The sequence below is a fragment of the Bison bison genome, unplaced genomic scaffold (assembly GCF_000754665.1).
Source record: "Bison bison bison isolate TAMUID 2011002044 unplaced genomic scaffold, Bison_UMD1.0 scf7180017864325, whole genome shotgun sequence".
Classification (NCBI taxonomy): domain Eukaryota; kingdom Metazoa; phylum Chordata; class Mammalia; order Artiodactyla; family Bovidae; genus Bison; species Bison bison.
Window position 1 is genome coordinate 2,043,704 of NW_011494897.1, and position 26,960 is coordinate 2,070,663.

Consider the following 26,960-nt stretch of genomic DNA (forward strand, 5'->3'; position numbering starts at 1 on the left):
CCTTTTCTAAAACCAGCTTGAACATCTGGAAGTTCATGGTTCATGTATTGCTGAAGCTTGGCTTGGAGAATACATCATGGGAAATGCGGGCTGGATGAAACACAAGCTGGAATCAAGATTGTTGGGAAAAATATCAATAACCTCAGATGTGCAAATGACATGACCCTTATGGCAGAAAGCAAAGAAGACCTTAAAAGCCTCTTGATGAAAGTGAAAGAAGAGAGTGAAAAAGTTGGCTTAAAACTCAACATTCAAAAAACTAAGATCATGGTATCAGGTTCCATCACTTCACAGGGAATATGTGGAAATATGGTGAAACAATGGAAACAGTGACAGGCTTTATTTTGGGGGGCTCCAAGATCACTGCAAATGGTGACTGCAGCCATGAAATTAAAAGATAGAAGAAAAACTTGCTTGCTTGGAAGGAAAGCTATGATACACCTAGATTAAAAAGCATATTAAAAAGCAGAGACATTACTTTGCTGACAAAGGTCCGTCTAGTCAAAGCTATGATTTTTCCAGTAGTCATGTATGGATGTGACAGTTGGACTAGTAAAGAAAGCTGAGCACCGAAGAATTAATGCTTTTGAATTGTGGTGTTGGACAAGACTTTTGAGAGTCCGTTGGACAGCAAGGAGATCAAACCAGTCAATCTTAAGAGACATCAGTCCTGAGCATTCATTGGAAGGATTGATGGTGAAGCTGAAATGCCAATACTTTGGCCACCTGATGCGAAGAACTGACTCACTGGAAATGACCCTGATGCTGGGCAAGATTGAAGGCAGGAGGAGAAGGGGACAACATAGGATAAGATGGTTGGATGGCATCACTGACTTGATGGACAGGCGTTTGAGCAAGCTCTGGGAGTTGGTGATGGACAGGGAAGCCTGGTGTACTGCAGTCCATGGGGTCGCAAAGAGTCAGAGAGGACTGAGCAACCAAACGAAACTGAACTGAGTGTGGCCCTCTGGATTACTTCACTCTTCCCTACTCTTGCCCAGTTTCTTTTTCCTCACTCCATACCTTCTATTTCTTCCTGTCTGCTTTTTTAAATTTTTTTAATCAGCAGCTAACATTTATTGACTGCTTGCTATTATAATCTGTTACAATATCACTGTTATAGTCACTTTATGCCTACTAACCCATTCAATCCTCATAACCCTGTGAGAATACACTGTTATTATTCCCTCTTTACAGTAGTTAAAACTGGCCTGGACAATTAAAGAACTTGTGTGAGGCCACTCAGCTTCAAAACTTTCATTGGCCTGTATCTCCTTACTGCTTTTACGTTCTTGATCATTTTAATATTAATTTTTAGAGAAGACTTTGAAAGATCAATTTCCTCAGTTCTCAGTGTACTGATATTTTCCTGGAAGTGGGAAAGGAATGCATAATAGTCTCCCCGAATTTAGAATTTCAAGGCTCACCTGATATTAGGTGGAATGCTCAGATTCAGGAGGTTTTTGCATGCATTTTAAGGCCCCTCAGGGACCATTAAAAGACAAGATCATGATTTACAAGGCTAAGACAATGGGAATTAGGATTAGAATGTTCTGTGGCTTTTTTGGAGTGAGACATTTTTATTCATTTCCAAGCCCAAACCAGATGTGTGTGTGCGCATGTGTGTGTGTGTGTGTGTTTGTGTGTGTGTTTATCAATGGTTAAAGTTCAGGAGTTGGGTAATGGGGGAGGGAGAAGAGCGATCATCTGACTTCACCCTCAGATCTTTTTCAGAATGAGACAAAAGTATAACACTGAAACAAACCAATAAAGGAAACCTGCAAGGGTTCCCCTCACCCCACTCCCTGAACTGACTAGGAGCAAACACCCTTTTTCCAGGACGCCTATCCTTGGTTTCTCCCTGAGAAACCCTCTTCTGGGCTTCTTCACTTGGACTACAGCCTGTTCTCAACAGAAGATCTCTATTTGGGATAAGTCTTCATGTAGGTCAGTCACTGAACTCTTGAGTATCAGGTCATGTTGGGAGGGACCCACCGGGGTGAAGAGATACTCTCTTCAACTGAGAACGAGACAAGTACACAGAGGGGGCCGACCCTGGCTTCTTTGGTGGCCCAGGGACCTGCACCTACTGCAAAGAAACTGCCTTTCTGAGCGCTGGGTGGGAGGCGGGACGCACAGTCCAATCTGCCCTCTCCCCCAGGGCTGCCTGCGGCTTATCTCCGGAAGGCCGCCTTGTGAGCCAAGATCCTCAAAGGAAGATGCTGGCCCATGAAGGGGTGACAGAAGCGACAACGTGCCCTTTAAGAAGGCTGTGAACAAGAAGAGTGGAATAAAATAGCTCTACTACCGTGGTAGTGGAGTGGGAGCCCCGAGTCAGCTCAGACTTCAGAAATGCAAGGCAGGAAGCACGGGAAGGGCAGTGGGGGACAGGTCAGTGCTCCCGGGTTAGTGGGGAATGAATTGGTGTCTGGGCACGTACGCGAAGGTGCTCACGTCCACCACTGCGAACACACCCCACAGCAGTCAAGGTCCTTATCCCTGAGTCAACAGTCACGGCCCGGGTGACCCGAGGGACTTCAGAAGCGGGTCGTCGGGTGGACCCCACCGCTGCTTAGGGGGTGTCTGTGACGAGTGCCGTGCAGGCACGCCCCCTCTTTTGGGCAGCCCCCCTCTCTGCCCACTTCCGTTCTTAGGAGCACAGACACTGGCCGGTGGCCACGTGCCAAGTGAGGCCGAGCAGCGAGGGAGGGGCAGCGGCCGGGGAGGCGGCGGAAGGTCCCGCCCGGCCCCTCCTTTAGACTCTGGACGTGCGAGGACTGGGACCGCCGGCCTCCGCCTCCGCCTTATAAGAAGCCCCGGGCGCCGGCCGGCAGGGCGGCCCGGGAGGCGGGGACCGGGGCACCGCGGAGTGCAGGACGTCGCGCCCCACCTGTGGCGGCGGAGGCGGCGCGGGGCGTCCGGCCGGGCCGGGATGGGCCGCTACTCCGGCAAGACGTGCCGCCTGCTCTTCATGCTCGTGCTCACCGTCGCCTTCTTCGTGGCGGAGCTGGTGTCGGGCTACCTGGGCAACTCCATCGCGCTTCTGTCCGACTCCTTCAACATGCTCTCGGACCTGATCTCGCTGTGCGTGGGGCTGAGCGCCGGCTACATCGCCCGGCGCCCCCGCGGGGGGCTGGGCGCCACCTACGGCTACGCCCGCGCCGAGGTGGTGGGCGCGCTCAGCAACGCAGTCTTCCTCACCGCGCTTTGCTTCACCATCTTCGTGGAGGCCGTGCTGCGCTTGGCCCGGCCGGAGCGCATTGATGACCCCGAACTGGTGCTCATCGTGGGCGCCCTGGGGCTGGCGGTCAACGTGGTGGGGCTGCTCATCTTCCAGGACTGCGCCGCCTGGTTCGCCTGCTGTGGCCGCCGCCGCCGACTGCAGCAGCAGCAGCATCCGCAGCCCGCGGCCGGGGTCGGCAGCCGCGGCGCTTTCGGGGATCCCCAAGGCGCCGAATGTGGCTGGCACGCCGGCGCCCTGCCCGCCCCCGGCCGCGACTCGGCCGTGACCCTCCGCGTGTCCTCGGTGGACAGGAAGGATGAGAAGGGGGCCACCGTGTTCTCAAACGTAGCAGGTGCCTTTCGGTTGCATCCTCTGGCCCGCGTTGCCCTTCCCTCCTCCCGCGCGGTCCCTTCCTCCTCGCCCTCTTTTATACCTGCCTGCTTAAAAGTAATCGATTTCCACTGCAGGCCGGCTTTAGGTCTCTGCCGCTAACTGAACATATTCCTACAATTTCTCTTTTTCCTCCTGGATCCTTGGGCCCCTCTTTCCCCCTCCCTCTTGTATAGGAGTCTCCTTGTATAAGAGTATTGATTTCCTTGGAGATCAGTTATTATTATTGGGCAACAGATAGCACCCCTCCCCCTCCATTGTAGCTATCTGCACCTTGTTTGCCCTCTCCCCCTTTGCGCATCCTTCAGTCTTCTTGCGAGTTAAAGGTTTGGGGGGGATGAGGGTGGGTTCCCATGTCCGCCCCCCCTTTTTTTTAAATCACAAGGCTCATTTCAAGGCCAAAATTGGACTGCGTGTTTGGAGAGGCGGGAATCTGGGAAGGTAGTAGGATTTGAAAATAACAAAACTGTGTTTTGAGTCCATTGGTTCTTTTTGCTTGTAGAACTTATACACAACACGAGGTTTCTTCTTTGAATGCAGGTGATTCCCTGAACACCCAGAATGAGCCAGAAGAGACGATGAAAAAGGAGAAAAAGTCCGAAGCCCTGAATATCAGAGGTAGGATTAACTTGGGGTTAAGTTGAAATCCTTTTAAGTGTTACATATGGACTGCGCTGAACTCTTCATTTGTTTGCCTTTTCATAGGTGTGTTAGAAAGTTGGCCGGTTACATGTAGAGACTATGACCTTAGTCTCTTGCCTAATGGTGGCATCGATTCTCGATTCTCGGGAGACAGAGTTGCTAATGATTTATCCTTGTTCTACTTAGGCTCATGCTCATGCTGCCTGCTCCAGGGCCCCCCAGATCTCTGGCTTGCTACTGCTCCATTTTGCCCACCCATGGATATTGTGAACATAAAGCGCAGCCTGTTTGAATTGAGTATCATTTTGATAAAGCTTGGAAGAGAGTAGGTGGGATCTATCCAAGGTCATGCCCCAAGTGAACTTGCTCAGTGACCCTCATTGCTTCACTTATTTTGGCCAGAAATATGCTCCTGTGATGGGTCTGTCTGTTGGTTCACTTGAATCTCCACCTCCATGTCCAAAGTGGGGGTTCAGGGAGACAGAAGGAAGGCACATCACTAGCATCTCTCCTACTATGAGCTCAAGGTCAGACTCAGGGTGAAGGTCAGCACTGAGATTTCAAAAGTTTTCTCACTGGACACTAACATGGTATACTATATCTCCCCTCTCCAACTTCTTGAGTACAGGTTTTTTTTCAGAGAGATTCAGGAAGGGTCAATCCCCAAACTGATGGAGAATTTCAGCAAAGAGTGAAAGAGAAAGTGTTAGTCAATCAATTGTGTTCGACTCTTGGCAACTCATGGATTATAGCCCACCGGGCTCCTCTGTCCATGGGATTCTCCAGGCAAGAACACTGGAGTGGGTTGCCATCCCCTTCTCCAGGAGATCTTCCCAACCCAGGGATCAAACCCGAGTCTCCTGCATTACAGGCAGTTTCTTTATAGTGAGTTACCAGGAAAGCCAGAACAAAGATTATGCAGCCCTTTATTTTTAATTGATTTGAGGAAGGTGGAAGTGGGGCTTAGAGGTAAATATTACAAAGAAAAACAAGTAATACAGAAGATATCTTCAGTTCTGAGAATCTCACATCTGTTTTATAAAGTGATATCCAGAATGAATCCAGAGAGAAAAGCAAAAAAGAACAACAGCAACACATGAGCTCCTAAACATTTCTAAATGAATTTGTTTAAAAAAAGTTAACTGCAATAGGGGAATTTCTAAAAAGTGTGGTGGTGACACTTTTTGAAAAGAGAATCTATGATGAAAACTCATAATCCTTTAATTTATCCTTTTTTTTAAGGTTCAGTTTATATATATATATATATATATAATTTAATGAATTTTAAAAATGGAGTTCACCATCATAGCATTTTATCATTTCAAAGCACATTCTGTTTTTATTCTTTTTTAATTGAGATATAGTTGGCATATAACATTAGTTTCAGGTATATAATATAATGATTCGATCTTTGTATAATATTGTGAAGTGATCACCACTGTATAAATATTAACAGATTAATAGTGCATGCTTAATGTCCATTGTCATACATAGTAAGTTTTTATTTTCTCTTGATGAGAAATTTTAAGATATACTCTCTTAGCAACTGTCAAATATGGGTTACAGTATTATGAATTATAATCACCGTGATGTACATTGCATCTCTAGGGCTTATTTATCTTATAATAAGCTTGTACCTTTTGACTCCATCTACCCATTTTGCACCCACTGCTCCCTGCCACCACCTCTGTCAACCACCAATCTGTTCTCTGTATCTGTGAGCTTGTTTTTTAACTTTTTTAAGATGCCACATATGTGAGCTTGTTGGTTATTCATCCTCATCTTATGTTACTGAGAAAGAGAACAGGTAGGTGGAAAGTAGCAAAGAATGAAGAGTAGGTCCCAGTAGATATTGTGACCTCGTTTGGGAAACATATGTAAGGGAAAACTGGATGATCCTGCTCATTTTCGCTCCACAGCTATTGGAACTCCTGGATAGAAAAACATCAGTGGTGAAGTGCCTTGCCGTACCTAGCTGAGCCCTGCGGTCCACAGGGGCTGACAAAATGCACTGGTAGCTCCCATAGAGGTAAAGAATTCAGAGGCAAAAAGATTGGGGTTGGGCTCAAGCTGCCTGGGTTTGGGTCTGGGCTCTGCCACTTAAGAACCAGATGACTTCAGGCAACTTTTGAACCTGTCTCAGCCTCCCAACCCCTCATCTTTAAAATGAGGATAGCAGTAGTACCCATTTCATGGGGTTGTTGTTTAAGGAGGTCTGGGAGGTCTGAGACATCTGGGAGCTAACATTTTTATGGAGGGCACACTTGCTCTTAGGCACCATTCATGAATAGGTCACTTAGCATTCAGAACAACCTGAAGAGCGGGATTCTATTGTGCTTCAGGTGGTGAGTGGAATTGCTGGGTTCCAACCTAAGCTGCTTCAGGGACAGGTGAGCTCAGTGCCTGGCTGTGTTAACAGGAGCCTGTCTGTATTTCAGGCCAAGGGGCAAGCTGGCCTTACCTTGAATCCTGTGTCCTCATTCAGGGAAGGACCACAGCATGTTACAGCTGGAAAGGCCTTGGGGAAATTAGACTCCAAGGCCTTCACTTTACAGATGAGCAAAAGGGACCAGAGATTCTGGTGACTTCTTAAGTCACCCCAGCTAACAGTGGAGGCAGGGCTGGGATCTTGGGCTTCCGTTTCTGGCTCTTTCTGTCATCTTGCACTGCCTCTGGACTCCATCAGGATGGCTGGCTTCTCCAGTGTCCACAGTCCACTGAATGGTTACATTTCTGACATTTTAGTCACTGCTTTAGAAAGCAAGACTGTCCTTCCCAGACACTCAGGGGAACAAACAGCTGATGTGAAGTCTTGTGAACAAAAACCATTTCTCTTTTTTTAACTTAAAAATTTTACTCAAGTATAATATACATACTCAGAAGTACATATATCATAAATATGCAATCAGTGGATTTTAGTGAACTGAACACTTCCATGTACAACACCCAGATCAAGAAATAGAAGATACCATCACCCCAGGGCTCCCCGCCTCCACCCGCCCCGCATGCTCCTGTCTAGTCACTAGCCACCCTCCCAGGTCACTACTATTCTGACTTGTAACAGCATGGATTCATTGTACTTGCGTTTGTACTTTATATGAATGGAATCTTATAGTTGGTACAATTTTTGCCCAGCTTCTTCTACTCAACATTACATTGAGGAGATTCATCCATATTGTTGAAGGTTGTCCTAGATCATTCATTTTCATTATAATGTTCCACTGTGTGAATATTCCACCTTGTAGTTATCCATTCTTGGTTAATGGACATTTAGGTAACTTTCTGGTTTTGATTTCTGAGAATAGCATGGCAAAAGCCATTTCTTGATTTTCTTATTTCCATGGAATAAAAAATGCCTTCTAAAAAACACACCCCATCTTCTGCTGCAAAGCACAGCAGAAGCACATTTCTTTAAAATTCTCATCAGAGAAACAAGTGCCCTTTGTTGTGGTTGATTTTATTTATTAGGCTCAAACATGATCCATTAAGAAAAACTGCAACAGGGTATCAGAAAGACAATTAACCCTTTTTATTTCAGTATAAATATAAATGGGTGAATAACAATCTTGACATCTTTTGAAAAGAAATCTCCTGGGATGAAGTATTTCTTTTATTTTCTTTTTAATTGGAGTATAATTGCTTTACAATGTTGTGTTGACTTCTGCTGTACAACGTGAAACAGCTGTTATGTATACATATATCCCCTCTCTCTTGAGGAGGTGTTTCTTTTTAATTCTTGTGGGTTTTTTTTTTTAACCCATTAAGAAAGATCTCCCATCCTTCCTCAGCACTTGATAATGCCCAGTGCTAAGGTACTATGTTTCCAGTTATTCAATAAATTCAGTACCACTGATACATGCTGGGACACACATTAACTTATATCAAGTTTCCAGGCTATATGCCAGTGTTTTGGTTTTGTTTTTATCTTAAGACAGCAAGCCAGGGCTAAGGGTCCTCGCTTTTGCAGAGCTACCTGTGAGCACCGTGACTAATCAGGTGACTGGGTGTCTCCTGGTGGCAATATTTGCCTCTCAGACAGTACTTACTGCCTGATCTATCTTTCTGAATCACAGATGAGGTCTCAGCAGAATCTGCTCTGAAACCTTCATTGCATCCAGAATGAGGCCCTGACACTGCAGACATTCAAGGACTTGCTGTTCTAGTGCCAATGCTCCTTTCTAGACATTTCTGTCCTTCTGTTCACTCATTTACTGCCTCACCCTTACCCTTTAACAGTCTCCCTGACTTCCCCACTGTTACCGACTGGGGTTCTTGGCCTCCTTAATCAATAAAAATTGACTAGAGGCCAGACAAGAAAGTCAAGGGTGCTCAGCAACTGCAGGCACTCCGATAATCTACTGTTGTTTAGTTGCTCAGTCATGTCTGACTCTTGCGGCCCCACAGCTATAGTCTGCCAGGCCCCTCTGTCCATGGAATTTTCCAGGCAACAATACTGGAGTGGGTTGCCATTTCCTCCTCCAGGGGATCTTCTGGACCCAGGAATCGAACCCACCCCTCCTGCGTTTTTGGGGTTGCGGGTGAGTGAGAACAAGTAACAGTTTAGCTGTTTCCCTATATGGGGTGAAGGTGGGGGTCAGCCGGGATTGGGTTGGAGAACTGGCTTACTTAGGTGGTTTGCCCACCCCTTTGGTAGTGACGTGTGCGTGGAGGGCATTCTCAGTCCCCTGCTTTTGCTCCAGGCTCTTCAAAAGTGGAAGTTGGGCTTTTTGGTCTTTTTGTATCTTGAGTGAGTGAAGTCGCTCAGTCGTGTCTGACTCTTTGAGACCCCATGGAGTGTAGCCCACCAGGTTCCTCCATCCATGGAATTTTCTAGGCAAGAGTACTGGAGTAGGTTGCCATTTCCTTCTCCAGGGGATCTTCCGGACCCAGGGATCGGACCCGGGTCTCCCACATTGCAGGCAGACGCTTTACCGTCTGAGCCACCAGGGAATCCTTACTGTTCATAATATGCCCCAACTGCCCATACACCCAGCTATTTTTAGTCCCTTATAGTTTCTTTGTATTTTGTTGCTGGAGGAGGCCTTTGTCCAGTTGCAAGCACTGCAACAAAGGGTCCCAGGTTTCAGGGCCCAGGTCACTCGTAGAGCGGGTGAGGAATGTGCTTAGCAGGGAGGTCTGGTTTGAGTTCTGTCTCTGCCTTTAACTAGCTGGGTGACCTTGGGCAAGCAAAGTATCCTCTTTGAGTTTCAGTTTCCTTATCTATGTAAGGGAGATAATAGCAGTGTGAACATCGCTGTGTTATTGCGAGAGATACATGCTGGTCGGAACAGCACGGAGGATTCCCTTAACCAGTTGCCTCTCTATCAGTGCAGTGCGCTTACTTCTCAGTGGGTTTCCGGATGTTGTTTCACGGCCTCTTCAGAGCTAGCCTCTTTGGGAAGTGAGGCTGACGTTATTACCATCCCCAGTTCACCAGTGAGAATCTTGCTGCTGTAAGAGGTTGATGTTCACAAGGTCCGTGAGTCATAGAGAGAGAGACCGTCAGGTCTGTCTCTCACGTTGCCTCACAAGTCTTCATCTGCAGCCTCGTTCCAGTTCTGAGCTTGGAACACATTCCGGCTGTTTCCCTGCCTGGGACATCATTGCCTTTTGAAGTCTGCCTCCTCTTTGGAGGCTTGAGAACCCTTTCCTGAAGCTTGAGAACCGTCTCTTGAGACCCCTTTCCTGAGATTTCCCATCACAGGGAATAGTCTTCCCTCTAGAAGTTACTGACCTACTTATCTCAGAATCCTGCCAGTGGACTGTGGTCCCCAGAAGATAAAGACCATTTCTGCGTGGGAGGCCAGAAAACACACCGCAGTGACCAGTCTCAGGAATTTAGTGACATGATGCTGTAAGCAGTTTTTCAAACAGGTCATGATAGTTTGGGTCATAAAATCAATTTAGTAGAGTATGATCATCATTTAGAAAATAAACTAGAATTGAATGAAATAGAAAAATAGTAATGAATCCTGTATAAGGACAGGTTTTTGGTTTTTCCAGAAATATTTCTTTCACCGTACGTTTATGCCTGGGCTAGGATGCAAAATAGGGTCCTTACTGTGGATTATGTGAAAAATAAGTTTGAACATTTTTTTCTTAGGAGCTAGTAGTGGGACTTCTCAGAAGGAGAACCTGAAACTGGAATTTGGGACTTAGATAGGGCAGGATATGTAATGGTTCTCTAGTCAGACTATGCAGACTTATTTCCCCACTCAAACATGTTTTAGCTGTGTGATCTTGGATAAGTCACTTAGCTACTCTGTGCTTCAGTTTCCTCATTTGTAAAACGGAGAGACTAACCACTTCAGAGAGTCCTCAAAAGCACTCAATGTATAAATATCAATACATGTAACATACAACAATGTCTGGTGCATATATCTTGGCTGTCATTACAGTTATTCTTACTAAGAGGCAGAAGTTACTTTGTATTGTGGGAGTTCTGACTAATCAACCAGAAAATACTTTTTAAGTGTCTAGATGGTATACCTCCAGTGCTAAATAAACAAAGGAAATTTAGGGTACAACCCTCACCCTTATGTTACTTATAGTCTAAATGAAGAGTGAAAAAGAGAAGGACAGTCTCAGGCAGTGAAAATGATGTTGAGTGCATAAAGGCAATAATTGGTCTTCATATTTTTATGGTAGTGTTTGGTACTGCCCTGGGGAAGGTTAAAGCTTTGATCTTCAGTTTCTTCTCGAGACCAACTCTTGGGAACATTTTGAGATTGTCTTGGTGGCTGAGGACAAGGACTGGGAAGTAAGACACTCCTGTGGGGGTGGGGTGGACAGAGTGGGCACAGAATTTAAAAACCGGACTGTTTAATGTATTTATTGAATCAGGATCCTATTGCCACTAGTAGATACTCAGCCTGGAGGAGATGTGGAGATTCCTTTTATTCTTGTGCTTCTTTGGTTGGGGGAAGTTGCCACAATTTACATTTGGTATGTTTTCAAAATGCCATTTGACACCATGATGCTACTCAGAAGTTGCCAAGAGGAAGAGTTAGCCTCTTCTAAGTGGAACGATTCAGTCGCAGCCATGAGTGAGTTTGTTAGTATTTTAGATCATTATTAATTCTACTGAGTGAATCTGGGATACCTGGAGAGACAGAGCAGATCTTTCTTAGTTCATATGCTTTCTTCTAGAGAAGCGCTTTGAAATTTTTATCTGCATTTGAATCACCTGGGGAATCTTATTAAAATGCAGAATTGGACTCAAAAGATTGGAAGTGGGGCCTGAGATTCTGTATGTCTCACGAGCTTCTAGGTGATACTGAAGCTGCGAACCATACTTTGAAGAGAGAGATTCTGATGTACAGAAAGTTAAAAAAAAGACACAAAAACAAAAAATGTTATGTTTATACTGTATAATCCTTCTGACAAATCTTCACCTAATTCACTAAATCCCAGTTTAGTCTGGGCTTCCTCGATGGCTCAGACAGTAAAGAATCCACCTGCAATGTGGGAGACCTGGGCTCAATCCCTGGGTTGGGAAGATCCTCTGGAGGAGAGTATGGCAACCTACTCTGGTATTCTTGTCTGGAGAATTCCCATGGACAGAGGTGCCTGGCAGGCTATAGTTCATGGGATCGCAAAGAGTCAGATAGGACTGAATGACTAAGCACAGTTTATTTAGTCTATGTCCAACAAATGACTGGACATTTAGATCTTCTTTGCTGGGATGACATGTTTTCTATATCATAATTAAAGCTTTTCAAAGTGGTTCCCTTAAGTAAAGGCAACCCCAATTTTTGCTATTATCTGTAGAATTTAAATGTTATTTTATTGAGACAAAGAGTTCTTTAGTGGGAACATTCCGGAGGATCTCTTACACCAAATGCAGTTTAAGTAACCACAGGCTAAGTGGAAAGTAGGCAGATATATTTCGGGAAGGGAATGTGGCAGTTTGAACTAGCCCAGTCCATCTTCCTGCAGGCGTTTGCAGCTCAGAATCTTCTTAGGCTATTCCGGGTTCTCTGGGTCATGGGATGGTGGTCTGGGGTTTTGTTTTTCTGTGATGCAATGGTCATTGTTTTTGCTTTCTAATCCAGCCTGCTGTTCTAACAGAACAGAAAAAAAGTAGCAACAGGTATTCGTAGAGCTGGGAAGCCAAGTCACTGAGTGTCATGCGGCTCCCAGACCTGGATCTGGGCTTGATTGGTCTTTCTTTCTTCCCCACAGGGGTACTTTTGCATGTGATGGGGGATGCCCTGGGGTCAGTGGTGGTGGTGATCACGGCCATCATATTCTATGTGCTTCCCCTGAAACGCGAGGACCCGTGTAACTGGCAGTGCTACATTGACCCCAGCCTGACTGTCGTCATGGTCATCATCATTTTATCATCTGCCTTCCCACTCATCAAGGAGACTGCTGCCATTCTGCTGCAGATGGTCCCCAAAGGTGTCAACATGGAAGAGCTGAGTAAGTCATGCCATTCAGATCTCAAACCGCTGCCCACTGAATGTTCTTCAGGCCAAAGCGCCAGCATTATTTCAGAGCAGTGTTTGATTTATGTATCTTGAAATACTTTAAATCACCAAGCAATTGAGACATGCTTCTACGTTTCGTAGATGACTACAGCTACTAAGATGGCTCGCAGCTCCGAGAACCAGAGGTCCTTTTTAGCCCGTCATTCTCTGACTTTACCGCGAGTTTTTGAGAATGTGTTCCTTGGGCAGTCCCTATTAATATTCCTGGGATATTTATTGACTTCATGTCAAGGATTTATTCTAACTCAGATAAGGCCACTCTGCCCAGGACTTGATTTGTATTCCCCCTATTCTGAAAATATGAGTCATTCCTTCATATTCTAGATCCTGCTTTCTAGTTAATTGATTTTTGTGGGCATGCAAGTCACCGTGTGTCTTAAAACATAGGCAAATGGACCATGTTTCAATCCACTCATTCAGTAGTGAAATCTGTTTCTTTGCTCTGCTCAAACAGAAGGGCAAGCTCTCACTGCAGTTTATGTGCATCTGAGAGTAACATTTTTAGAGACCTTCTAGAATGTCTAAATGGGAGCTGTCCAGATATTGGTGAGAAACTGAATTTACAGCTTTAGTTCTAGTGTTTTTAAATGGAAAGAATGTTTTTTATAGGAAAACACTTTTTTTTTTAATGAATCTTTGCTATTTTTCTATCATTACTTCATCGGTGAGACCATGAACATGAACTAAAGCCCAGGCCCACTATGTGGCTGAAAATTGGAAGACCTTATTTCATGACAGCTAGCTGAAATTAGATTTGATGGGTCTTAATACACTGTATTGCCGTGGCTAGGCTTTCCCTCCAGAGGCGTGATTTACAGTGTGACTGTTCTGCATACCTAATCTTTGTGCAGTGCTGCAGGCTGGGGAGGACAGAGGTGAAGGAGGCTCTCTCCAGGGGCTTGTTTCCTCATGGAGAGAGCAAAATAAACACATACTGGGTTGACCAAAAAGTTCTTTGGGGTTCTTCCATAACATCTTGGAAAAACCTGAATGAACTTTTGGCCAACCCAATGGCAATTTGTGATATATATCCTTTTATTGCCTTTTAACAAAGTTATATATATATGTATATATCCCTGGAGAAGGGAAAGGCTACCCACTCCAGTATTCTGGCCTGCAGAGTTCCATGGACCACATAGTCTATGGGGTTGCAAAGAGTTGGACACGACTGAGTGACTTTCACACACATACACATACATATGTATATATATAAAGCAGATATTAATATTAAAATTAGATTGTAATAACAATAGCAACACTTTAATGGCACTGATTACATGCTAGGTAATATTGTCCAGATGCTTTGCTTGTATTAACTCATATTAATCTTAAAATAATCCTATGAGGTACTGTGATTATCTTAATTTCCAGGTAGGGAAACTGAGGCACAGAGGGACTGGGTAAGGTCATGCAGGTCCTGCAGGTAGTAAATGACTAAACTGGAATTCAGATTATCTGGCTATAGGTTGCTTGGATTCACTGTTCAATACCATGTTTATAAATGCTAGAAAGTATGAAAAATATAGAAGAGCCTAAATAAGGAAATAGAAATCTCTCATAATCCTACCACCCAGAAATTAACACTCAGTATTTTTGTGTCAGTCATTCACTGAAACAAGACTTTATCTGCCTAAGAATTTTTGTATGTGTATATACACCGTTTAATTAAAAAAAGGGGAAAAGATCATGCCACATATACAGTCCAGCTACTGGCTTTTCATTTAAAAATACCTTATATACCTTTCCTCATAGCCTTAAATATGCAGTTTGCTTTTTCACAGCTATGTCATCACCTGTCACATAATTGACTGTTTCCTTGTTGTTTCCATTTTTTTTCATTAACACAAAAAGTATTGCCCAAAGCATTCTCATATGTAAATATTTGGTTGTTTCCTTTTGGTTAATATCCTAGTATTAGAATTGCTGCTAAAAGTTTTTGTTCTATATTGCCAAATCCCCTTTAAAAAAAGGCATCCTATTTTATATTCCTATGCCAATCCATCAGAGCACTTAATGCCTTGTACACTCAACAACCTGGGCATTTTGGGAGGGCTGTTGTGAATCTTATTTTCTTCAATTGCCTTTTATGGGCTAACCCTGTATGTTAGAGGAACTCAGAGAGGAAGAAGAAGATTATGGGAAAATGTGCTCGTATAGGTACAGCTGTTTTCCTTTCTTTATTCTTAATAATGACATCATTCTGGTGAGAAGGCATACAGGGACCCTACCTGTCCCACGGTGGTTCCATGTTCCAATTACAGCCCTTACCTTGGCTATTGTTTTCTCTTCCTTATTCTAGTGAGTAAGCTCTCTGCTGTGCCTGGAATTAGCAGTCTCCATGAAGTCCACATCTGGGAGCTTATAAGTGGGAAGATCATTGCCACTCTGCACATCAAGTGTCAGCAGGATGGGGGAGATCAGGATGCCAACAGAAAAATTCGAGAAATCTTCCACAATGCCGGAATTCACAGTGTGACCATCCAGTTTGAGAAGGCAGACCTGAAGGAGCCCCTGGAGCAGAAGGACTTGCAGCTGCTCTGCAGCTCCCCTTGCATCGCCAAGAGCTGTGCCAAGCAGCTGTGCTGTCCCCCTGGGGCCCTGCCACTGGCCCATGTCAATGGCTGTGCGGAGCACAATGGCTGTCCCCCTCTGGACATGTCCCAGAGTGATGTCCTCCGTGGACGACAGACCACCGAAGTGGCTATTGAAGTATCTTTGGAAGGCTGTCTGACTGACCACGGACAAGCTCTTGGCAAACCTCAGGAGGACTCACGTTATGTCAACAGCACACATTTTTAATCTGGTGCCCACATCAGTAAGACTATATCGACGAGGCACTTTGGAACCACTCGCTTGGCTTGTGGGAAGAACTTCGTGGGCTATAGGCACTGACCAGTGAGCACGCTCTGTGTTCCGTAAGCAGCTGGTGGTTTGAGATGCTAGTTGAACTGGTCTGTTAATTGTTATGTGACTGAGAACTCCTTTACATTATCCTGGGTGTTTCATGCTGCTCTTCAACAGTTTTGTTTGAACATTTATTTTCCGAAGCAAATGCGCTAGTGTACACATCAGGGACATTGAAAGCTGGGACTCTGATCGTGGACGCAGGATTCAAAGTAGCTTTTTGTTTTAAATTGACTAGAACTTCTAGCTGACTCTCAGGTGAGCTCATAGCCAAGTACGTCAAAAAAACTCAAGAACCATAACAGCTATATTCTTTTCCATTCCACTGGGTGACCATAAAAGAGAAAAGTTAGGTAATCCTATCATGGCAGAAGTTTTTTTTTCTTTGACTCATTTTTTAATGAATGTAAAATGAATACCTGGTAAGATAGAAAATATTCTCAGAACATTAGAGGATGTTGAGTTTACTGAGGATGTGGAAAGGCAGGAAGAAAATGCATTTTGATGATTTCTTCATTTCAGGAAGTGGTGAGAAAAAGACTTTCTGCTGTGAACTACAACTATTCAGTTCAGTTGAGTTAAGTCTCTCAGTTGTGTCCGACTCTTTGTGACCCCATGGACTGCAGCACGCCAGGCCTCCCTGTCCATCACCAACTCCCGGAGCCTGCTCAAACTTATGTCCATCGAGTCAGTGATGCCATCCAACCGTCTCATCCTCTGTCATCCCCTAATCTTCCTGCCTTCAATCTTTCCCAACATCAAGGTCTTTTCCAATGAGTCAGTTCTTTGCATCAGGTGGCCAAAGTATTGGAGCTTCAGCTTCACATCAGTCCTTCCAATGAATATTCGGGACTGATTTCTTTTAGGATTGACTGGTTTGATCTCCTTGCAGTCCAAAGGACTCTCAAGAGTCTTCTCCAACACCACAGTTCAAAAGCATCAGTTATTTGGCACTCAACTTTCTTCATGGTCCAACTCTCACATCCATACATGACTACTGGAAAAACCATAGCTTTGACTAGATGGACCTTTGTCGGCACAGTAATATCTCTGCCTTTTAATATGCTGTCCAGGTGTGTCATAGCTTTTCTTCCAAGGATCAAGTATCTTTTAATTTTATCCACCACCTGCAGTGATTTTGGAGCCCAAGAAAATAAACTACAACTATAGGTTGCTTCAAATGTTTAAGAATACAAGATGCTTGTGTTTTTCACTTGGAAGTATGGGAATATCTCTACTTCTTTAAGTATGACACAGTACTTAAATACTGTCTTTTAGAGTCAGTCCAGTTGGGACTGATATCATTTATTGCTTGTTAATGATTTGCTTATTTACCCAAATTTCCCTTGTGTTTTCTTTTATATGATCACATTGATCTATGTAGCATTTACCAGGAGAAAATGAGCTTTCTCAGGATAGAAGAATATATGACATTGAGTATGCATTCTCGCTCCCCCAAATAAGCTAGATTGACTTTCCTTTACTTAGATATATTTAAAGATATTTATTATAGTTTTCAACTAATAATTTTATTAAGAAGTATATGTCCAAGGGAGAAACAAGCATTTCTTAAATTGCTGCCTTTAATGTGTTTCAAGGAGGTTACATCTTACTTTCTCTGACCCATATTACCAAGCTTCAGATACATTTATTACAATCTGATTTGCTTGCAAAATGAACCTATATTAGTATTGGAGAAACATCTGTCACGTGTTTAACAAATTGTTTAGGCAGCAATGTTTTAATCAGAACAGTCTCAAAATAGGTATAAGCAAATGGGAGGTGCCTTACTAGACAACTAGAATCTTTGATTCTAGGGTTGCAAAATTGACTGAGAAAGATCATCCCTTAGACTGTAAGCATTGAGTCTGCATGGTCTGGAATCTGCACAGTTCTCGTAAGAAGTTATGGGTTGGGACCAGAAAAGGCCCCCACATTTTTCAGCACAAACACCATTAAAAAGCTGTGTCTTAGTTTTAAATTCTAAAGCTGAAGTAAAGAAGCAACTGTGGTCAGTAGCACAGGAAATTTTTTATTCCTGTTAAATTCATTATCTGAGTTTAAATTGGTCATGAATTACATAAATATAAAAATGCATATAAAAATGCCTAAATATGTTTTTATCCCAGAAGTTTATTAAGCATATATACTTAATGGTATTATATGGAGCAGCCTGGCAGGCTGCAGTTGATAGGGTTGCAATGAGTTGGACACGATTGAAGTGACACAGCATGTACACATGCACGTAGCGTATATAGACTTAAAGCTAAAACGAGAGAAATATAAGACATTTTTATTTTTAATGTTGAAAGTATGGCATGTCCTCACACAAAACGAGGATTCTCTGTCTGTGAAACTCACCACAGTAATATGCGGATCAAATTCTCTTGTGTAAATGTTGGTTGAAATATATTGATTGGAGTCAAAGAAGAAATCTGTCTTTCACTTCCAGATTTGAAGGTCTAATTTGATTTTGTATCCTTCTGCCTTCATGAAAAAGAGGAAAATATCATTTTATCGTTTTTGTGCAGCTGGATAAAGGAATGCATATTCATTTACATCCAAATAATATTCTTTAATTAATCTCTAAAGTATTTGTCTACAAAGGAAAAGGCTCTTAATTCCAACATAATTAAATCTAACCTCAGGAAATTATCTTGATGGACACTTATGAACATACCAAATTAGGGAATATAGTTTGGCTTGGTGTGTTTAATAATGTCCAAACAAGCTAATTAAGTGCAATATTTTTGTATTGGGTTAAGTGTTAGCATTTGCCGCCTCAGGCATCTGATGCTTGCTCTATGGTATTTTCACTTTGGGTTTTACTCTCCCTTTTAATTTAAATTCTCCCAATGCAATGCAAGAGTTTTCTTTTTCCCTTTGCATATTGGCCATGGTGCCTGATGAACAGTGGATTTAAACAACACTGTATTTTTCTGAGATTAGAAAAGTCCTGCTACCCAGTTTAGCATTGCTGTTTGTTTAGGTTAGTTCCAGAAAAATTCCCTCTTTGTCCCTAGGAACTGAAAATAACTTTTTAAGCGTCTAAGGAATCCTTTGGGTGTCAGATCAGAACCAGCCATCAGGCCCACTAACCTGGGGACACGAGGCAACACTTAACCATTTCCTCCTATTTCTATGGAAAGAGTCCTTTCCACATTATTTCAGCACCAGTTATAGGAAATACCATGTCTGCTTTTATTTCCCAAATTTCAACTCTGTTTTTGAAAATAGAGGTTGATTTTTTTCTCGTATTTGGCCACTATGAATGTTCATTGGGCTATCAGGCTCCATTGTTGACAGAAAAAGAAATTATCCCTTTAATTTTTTGTTCACTAAAATAAGGAGACATTGAGGAAGAATTTAGAATGTTCTCCATACTTAGCTACTTTTTGTTTGTTTTCTTTCTTTCTTCTCTTCTTGGCCACCGAGTGGCCAGTCTCTAGTGGAGGTACATCAGGAACTGAAAAGTTCAGTTGGAAGGGGTACTTTGAATGTCAAAGAGATCACTGAGGTAGATTTGGATTATAATAAGGCAGCTGCCTTTTGAGGTAGTAAGAGGTTTTTGTTTTTTTTTAATGCTGGATCTTAGTTTTCGGACCAGGGATCCAACTGTGCTCCCTGCATTGGGAATGCAGAGTCTTAACCACTGGACCTCCCAGGGAAGTCCCTATTAAGCTGTGCCAGTCTTGACCTTCTGAACTGGATAACTCTGTGTTGCGTGGGGCTGTCTGGTGCCTTGTAGGACTTTTTGCAGCATCCCTTGACCTCTACCCACTAGATATCAGTAACTTCCCCCGCACCCCATCCTACCGAGTTGTGACAACCAACAATGTTCCGAGACACTGTCACAGGTCCCCCAGGAAGCAGAATAGCCCCTAGTTCTGAGTCTTTGACTTAACCTAAGGGTTCTTGAGGGATATTGTGGGTGAAAGACCTTCCAGGGTCCAACAGTCCTTTTAATATAATCACTCTGCAGAATTTACTCTTTAAAAAAATAATTTTTAAAGATGAGACCAAACTGTAAAAATACAGTTATCTTTACATAGGAATTTGGATATTTAAAGAAAACTACAAGTTGGCAAAAATAAAGCCTTTACCAACCTGATTGTACAGTTCAGACCATGTAACAGTGAATGAAATGCTCTCACTATTCTGTGATGATCTCTTCAACTTTTGACTATCCTCAATTTGATGGACTCACTGCTAAATGAGAAGAGCACATCAGCATGATTGATTCTTGGAGTTAATGTGCTTAATTTTCCACTGATTTTAAACCTGATATTTTTTGTTATTGGTCCCTGACAAACAGCTCATCTTAGGGCTAATGACAAATTCAGGCATTAAAAAAATTTGTTTTGTTGTTCATGACTCATTTACTCCTTTGCCAAATTATATCCATTTTTTCCCCAAGAGGACAAAATACATTTCCTGACTTAAATTATCCCAGATTTAATGTATCTTCACACTCTTGCAATTAAATATTGTGAAAAAAGACTGGTTTAAAAGCAATGATGAAACATGACCCAGTTTGGGTTTTTATTTAAGACTGAGCAAGCATGCCTATTGTATAGCCCTGTCGCTGATAAATTGTCACCTATTTGTGCTTCTGAGTGTATTTGCATGTGATTAGCCACAGGAATAAAATAGAAATGAAGTTGTTGAATCTGGAAACTGGCTGCTCAAATGAAACTCGCATCAGCCTCTAGTCTTCACTGTCATCTGAATGTTCTTAGGAATCTGGAATTTAGCTAATGAAGATGTGTCATTTTTTAATGGAATTTTTCAGGTATTTCTTTCTGGACTTTTTTTGTTTACATGGAACTTTCTTGCATATTGCTAGGTGGATCAGTGGTCTCCTTTTGGTACGAAGCCAAGACACTGAACCTGCTCTGAATTCTGATGGGAATAATCCGGAAAGAATGTTGATTTTCAGGGGAGAATGACTCCTTCCTAGAGGTCTGAAATTATGTTACAGTATTGTGGAGTTTTGTTGCTTGAAGTCTTCCTTCTGTCCTCACAGGCGATTTTGCTGAAGTATAATTGTCACATTTGGGGGAATTATTAAAACTCTTAAGATATAAAGTTTCAATAACTCATTGCTAATTGCATGTGAAGTCCCCCAGGGATATATGCACAGGTGCATACCTTTAAAAGCAAAAGATGTTCGATGGTGCTGTAAATAAAAAGGTTTTAAAATAAACACAGGACTGAGCTATGTTTGTGAAAATTAGGCAGCTCAAAGTACCTGAATCATTTTGTCTTTGTCACTTACCTAAGTCCATTTCCCGCACAGTAGCTTGTTGGATTGATTTCAATAATTTGGGACTAATTCTCTGTCTCCATTTCTCTGTTCTCTTCTTCACACCCCTCTGCTACCCTCCACTCTTGGCAGAAATGTCACCAATTGACCCCACTACCTTAGTTTGGTAACCTGTACTGATCTGGTTTTTTAGTGTTTGACCCTGGCCACCTGATGGGTTTGTGTAGGAGGGGAGCTCCTGTGATTTAGGGAATGGTGAGAGGCTGGGCTTTCTCGGAGAGACCTTATCGATTTGAAAATCTCTCCAGTGAATTGACTGGCAACTATATGACTGTTGAATAAGGGGAGCAGTCTCCCACTTCTTTCAATTGCTTTTATGTTATCAATCAATCAACTGATTAATCAGCATATACTTATTATAAACTATGTGCAAGTTCTTCTTGCTTCTAAGGAGGTTATAGTCTATATGTGAAGCCAAAAAAGGCAGTCCAACTTTGCGGGCTTTTAAAGAGAACTGCATTATAGCCTGGATGTCTGGGGGGTGGGGGGATCTTGGGCTGGAGGGGTTCTGGCACTCAAATGTGCACATGCTAAGCCCTGGGCAACATTTGCAAAAGGAGAGGCTTATAGAGCATTACATGACCATCGACTTGCTTCAGCTACAAAAGTCTGCAGTATGGAGCAGAGGTGAGAGTACTCAGTACTCCAGGGCTCAGGCTATAGAATCTCTGACTACTTCATTAAAGATATTTTTAAAAATTAATGTTTTGGCAGCATAGCATGTGGGATCTTAGTTCCCCAGCCAGGGATCCAACCTGTGCTCCCTTGCACTGGAATGTGGATTCTTAACCACTGGACCCTGACCCTGGAAGTCCCTCTGACCACTCCATTTAAAAGAGGACCCCACCTCTCCCTGTGTCTCTTACCCTCCTTAATGCTTTTTCATAGTACTGTCACTTAGTAACATCATATTACTTATTTATTTTCTGTCTCTCCAACTAGAATAAGGCTTTGTATAATCAACCACTGTGTTTTCCACCCTCTTTGCCAGTGCTTAGAACAGTGTCTCAGTACCTGGCACATGAATGAGTAAAGAAGTAAATACATAAATATGCGAATAAGCATCTGAATGAATAGGTTCAACACTTGGTGTTCCCAGTGGCAGGCTTTGGACAAATCATTTAGCTTCACTGCCCTTCAGTTTTCTTATCTATATGTGAGGTTAATGAGGAAGGCCTGTGTCACCTTCCTGCTGCTGCTGCTGCTGCTAAGTTGCTTCAGTCGTGTCCGACTCTGTGCGACCCCGGATACGGCAGCCCACCAGGCTCCCCCATCCCTGGGATTCTCCAGGCAAGAACACTGGAGTGGGTTGCCATTTCCTTCTCCAATGCATGAAAGTGAAAAGTGAAAGTGAAGTCGCTCAGTCGTGTCTGACTCTTCGAGACCCCACGGACTGCAGTGTACTAGGCTCCTCCGTCCATGGGATTTTCCAGGCAAGAGTACTGGAGTGGGGTCCCATTGCCTTCTCCAGTTACATTCCTTACAGGGTTGTTATAGGAATCCTAGGAGATCAAGTGGGTAAGAACAGAGTTAAATGTCAGTGGATTTTATTTTGTTATGCTTTCAACTCAGGGTTCATACCCTTCCTTCTCTTGTCCCGCCTCCTCTCATCTCTGTTATCCCATTTTGTCAAACACCATTTAAAGCTAAATGGCACTAAACAGTGGTTCAATCAACATGGATAAAAGTGAAGAAGAGAGAATGAAGAGTGAAGGGCAACTGCTCAGAACATGTCTACCTGAAATTGGCCTTGGAGTAGTTCAGTGGGTAGAGAAAGAGGGAGAGAACCATACATCTGGAGAACTGAGACTTTATTGTCTAGGCAACTGGCACTGAGCTTTCACAGCAGGGAGGCTGAGGGGGGCAGATTGGGGAAACGGCAGGAACAGGATTTGGAGAAGGGATTTTATGCAGACATCTTTCCCACCATGCTCTATACTCCTCTGTGTTCAGGGTTCAAAAGGCCTGCGACCTTATCTCCTGCCCCGCCCAGGATCTTAGGCCCTGGGAGTGGTTGCTAAGGACTCCTTGGGCACGTTCTCCAGGAATCTGCAGACACTCCACATTCGCTGGGAGTTTGTCTCGGTTCTGTTTTCTTTAATGAAGTATAGTTGATTTACAGTGTTGTGTTAATTTCTGTGGAGAAGGCAGTGGCACCCCACTCCAGTACTCTTGCCTGGAAAATCCCATGGACAGAGGAGCCTGGTAGGCTGCAGTCCATGGGGTCGCTGAGGGTTGGACACGACTGAGCGACTTCACTTTCACTTTTCACTTTCATGCATTGGAGAAGGAAATGGCAACCCACTCCAGTGTTCTTGCCTGGAGAATCCCAGGGACGGGCGAGCCTGGTGGGCTTCCGTCTATGGGGTTACACAGTCAGACACGACTGAAGCGACTTAGCAGCAGCAGCAGTTAATTTCTGCAGTACAGCAAAGCGATTCAGTTATACATCCATATACACTCTTTTTTAAAATATTCTTTTCCATTATGGTTTATCATGGAATACTAAATATAGTTCCCTGTGCTATATAGTAAGGCCTTGTTGTTTATCCATTCTATATACAATAGTTAGCATCTGCTGACCCCAACCTCCCACTACATCTGTCCCCAAACCCCTCCCCCTGGCAACCTCTATGTTTGTGAATCTGCTTCTGTTTCATAGATAGGTTCGATTGTGTCATATCTGAGATTCCACATATAAGTGATATCATATGATATTTGTCTCTCTCTGACTTCACTTAGTATAATAATCTCTAGCTGCCTCCATGTTGCTGCAGATGGCATTATCTCATTCTTTTTCATGACCGAGTAGTAGTCCACCACATCTTCTTTATCCATGAGTTTATCCCAGTTCTACAGTCAGCCCTTCTGTTGGTTTTAGTGGGAGCATTCTGCCCACAATCCCCACCTCCCATGCTCCTTCCCCTGAACCAACTGAACCTTGCTGCCGCATTTGACGCTACCTTCCCCTTCATCCTGTGTCTAACCAGTCTTCAGTTTCTATTTCCTTCAAAGGACTCGCCACAGCCCCTCCTTTTGTATTCCTGTCCTGTTTCTTGGGTGTGACTTTATCCCTTCACACCTGAGCTGTTGGCAAAGGCGCTTGACCAGCCTCCTGGCACCTTGAACTTCTCGTGACCCTCTCGCCTTCTCTCTGCTGCAGGAGGAGGACCAGCTCCTCAGCATGTCACTGAAGCCCCTCTATCCCCTGGGCCCCTGGCAAGCTTTATCTTCGTCAGCAGACCAGAAGAGCACCAAGATAAACGAAGGAAGTTAGAGCATGAGAGGGGGGAGGGTGGTTCCTTGTGGACTAGTAAATGGAGGTCGGTATGAGTTGAGGAGTGAATATCACACAATAGCCTGCTCTGTTTAACCTAAAAAGACATTTTCACTCTTTTTGAATTTTGAATTAGGCTTGCCAAGCTATCTCCTTGCTTGCTCTCTCTTTTCTCCGATTTCTCCCTTTGCTATGTTAGTGTGTCACTTTACCCCACAGGGTGACTCCCTGTGGATGACAGACGGCCACCTTTCCATTCTTCGTGTCCTGATTCAGCAGCACACTCTGGGATGAATATATCCTGTGTAGAGGAAGTACAGCCGTAATCTCACCTATTATTATTTTTTTTTTTGGTGACAAAAAGGTGATGGACCTTCCTTTGTCTCATACTTGAGCCACGTGGTCACAGAGGCCATAAAAATAAGCTCCAATTTAGAGCCAAAATATTTGGCACATTATACCCATTCTTTTAGGCTTAAGGGTGCAAGTGTCACTTTTCATGGGATTTATAACCACAGGGCTGGGTGTTTTTTGCCTGTGTTTTCTCAAGGGAGGGAGGAGTAAATTCTCAGAGTGGCCAGTGGTGATAGGGGCTTGCAGCCATGATGATAATAACCAGGTCTCCTATCTGCTGCAGAAAACTGGGACCCATGCTGGGCTATGAGTGCATGACTGCAATCTGGTGGTCAAAGGTATTCAGAAAAAACAAATGTGATGCTTTTAGAGGGAGTGATGCATGAAGCTTTGCTTTATAGGTTTTGCTTTCTATCTTCAAAACTTGCACTGCTGCGGCTGCTGCTGCTGCTAAGTTGCTTCAGTCGTGTCCGACTCTGTGCGACTACAGAGCCCTAACTGTGGAAACATGATCTGGCCCATGGCCTGACCCAATCTAGGTTATAGAAAAGGGCTTTACAGAGAGATTTTATTATAGAAATTAATGTATACTATGAAGTATAGCTTGGAGTTTGAGCATTCTGGCTCTGAAGTCTGCCTGCTATCAAAACCCTGTTCCACCAGCTGCTTAACCTCAGAAAGCACATTGTCTGTGAATTTAAAAAGTGCCCTGAGCCTCATTTTTACCATCTGTAAAAGCAGTTGTTGTTGTTCAGTTGCTAAGTCATATCCAACTCTTTGTGACCCGAGGGACTGCAGCAAGACAGGCTCCTCTGTCCTCCACTATCTTCCAAAGTTTGCTCAAATTCACGTCCACTGAGTCAGTGATGCAATCTCACCATCTCATCCTCAGTCACCCCCTTCTCTATGGGGCTTCCTGGGTGGTGCATTGGTAAAGAGTCTGACTGCCAAAGCAGGAGACGCAGGAGACTCAGGTGTGATTCCTGGCTCAGGAAGATCCCCTGGAGGAGGGCATGGCAACCCACTCCAGTATTCTTGCCTGGGAAATCCCATGGAAAGAGAAGCCTGGAGGTCTACAGTCCATGCGGTTGCAAAGAGTCGGACATGACTGAACATGCACACTCATGCACTGTAGAAGTGGAGAAAGTCATAATTCCTGCCTCATGAGATTGTTGGGAGGATTAAAGGAGATGGTGGTCCCTGTGGAGTGCCTGGCACAGAGCCTGGATCTGTAAATGCTCTTAGGAATGCTAGGCCTCCTTTAAACTACCAACTTTAATAAGTAAGGTTTCAAGATTTAGTTCTATTTTAACTCACTGTTCATAGTGGAAATGTCAAAATGTATAGTGTAGACTGACCTTGGGTGTCTGCACCCAGTTAGATCTTAAATGTCTCGAGGGCAGAGGCCAGATTCCACTATTTCACCAGAGAACCATATAGACTTGATTATATGACTGAAAAATCCCAAGGCACATTATTCCTAAGAAAGCGAAACTGACCCAATGCTGAAGGGCTTCAGTGGAATACCAGGGCCCGATTCCACAGGACCTCACCTCCCAAACAAGGCGGCATCTTCAGCAGGAACACTAGGGAGGGTCCTGGGTCCAGGTTCCATTCAAAGGCAGTGAGGACTCCCACTCCAGGTCTGTCACTGCCTTTCAGCCATAGACACACCTCGGGATAAATCGTAAGACAAATGGGTTTTAATGCTCAGTGCAAGGGGGAGAACTTTCACCACGGGGAAACAGTGAGGTGTCTTAGCAAGAGCGTGTTCACAAGGATTTGTTCCAGCACCTGGGTTGTTAGGTGCTCTGGGGAAGGATTCAAGGAATTGGGGCTTTGCTGCCAGCAAAGGGGATCATTCTATCACTGGGTGTCAATATATTCTGTCTGTAAGATGGGAGGAATGAAGTCAGGCTTCAGGTTTCATTGGTAAAGAACAGCAGCCACTCATAATCCTGGGCAGGGGGAAGAATGGTATTTCTATGGCTAGCAGAGCGTTCTTGTTTTTATCTGAGCTTCAATAAGAATGCAAAGAATTTGCCTGCCAATGCAGGAGACCAGGGTTTGATCCTGGATCTTTCAGATCCAGGAGAAGGCAATGGCAATCCACTCCAGTATTCTTGCCTGGAGAATCCCATGGACAGAGGAGCCTGGTGGGCTACAGTCCATGGGGTTGCAAAGAGTCAGACAGGACGGCATCTGAGCACGCACCCAGACAGGAGTGCGGAGCGGCCTCTTGTCTGGTGCTGCTATCCTGAGAAATGATGTTCAGCAGGACACTCCTGCTTAGCTGTGAGGGCCCGGCCAGGCCTAGCAACACCAGGGCCGAGTTGTGTCAGTTCCAGAGGT

General features: G+C 43.9%; 1 protein-coding gene across 1 annotated transcript; it reads left to right on the top strand.

The window, feature by feature from the left end:
- Window positions 1-2,847: 2,847 nt before the first annotated feature.
- Window positions 2,848-16,285, top strand: SLC30A10 (solute carrier family 30, member 10). The gene is made up of 4 exons (XM_010853270.1): window positions 2,848-3,575; window positions 4,154-4,231; window positions 12,440-12,679; window positions 15,047-16,285. The coding sequence occupies exons 1-4, from the start codon at window positions 2,933-2,935 to the stop codon at window positions 15,544-15,546; spliced, it is 1,461 nt and encodes a 486-aa protein (XP_010851572.1). The 5' UTR covers window positions 2,848-2,932; the 3' UTR covers window positions 15,547-16,285.
- Window positions 16,286-26,960: the final 10,675 nt, after the last annotated feature.

Coding starts and splice junctions, on each gene's coding strand:
- SLC30A10 (XM_010853270.1), top strand. CDS start 2,933: ATGGGCCGCTACTCCGGCAAGACGTGCCGCCTGCTCTTCATGCTCGTG. Junction 4,232..12,439: donor CGAAGCCCTGAATATCAGAG/GTAGGATTAACT, acceptor TCTTCCCCACAG/GGGTACTTTTGCATGTGATG. Junction 12,680..15,046: donor TGTCAACATGGAAGAGCTGA/GTAAGTCATGCC, acceptor TCCTTATTCTAG/TGAGTAAGCTCTCTGCTGTG.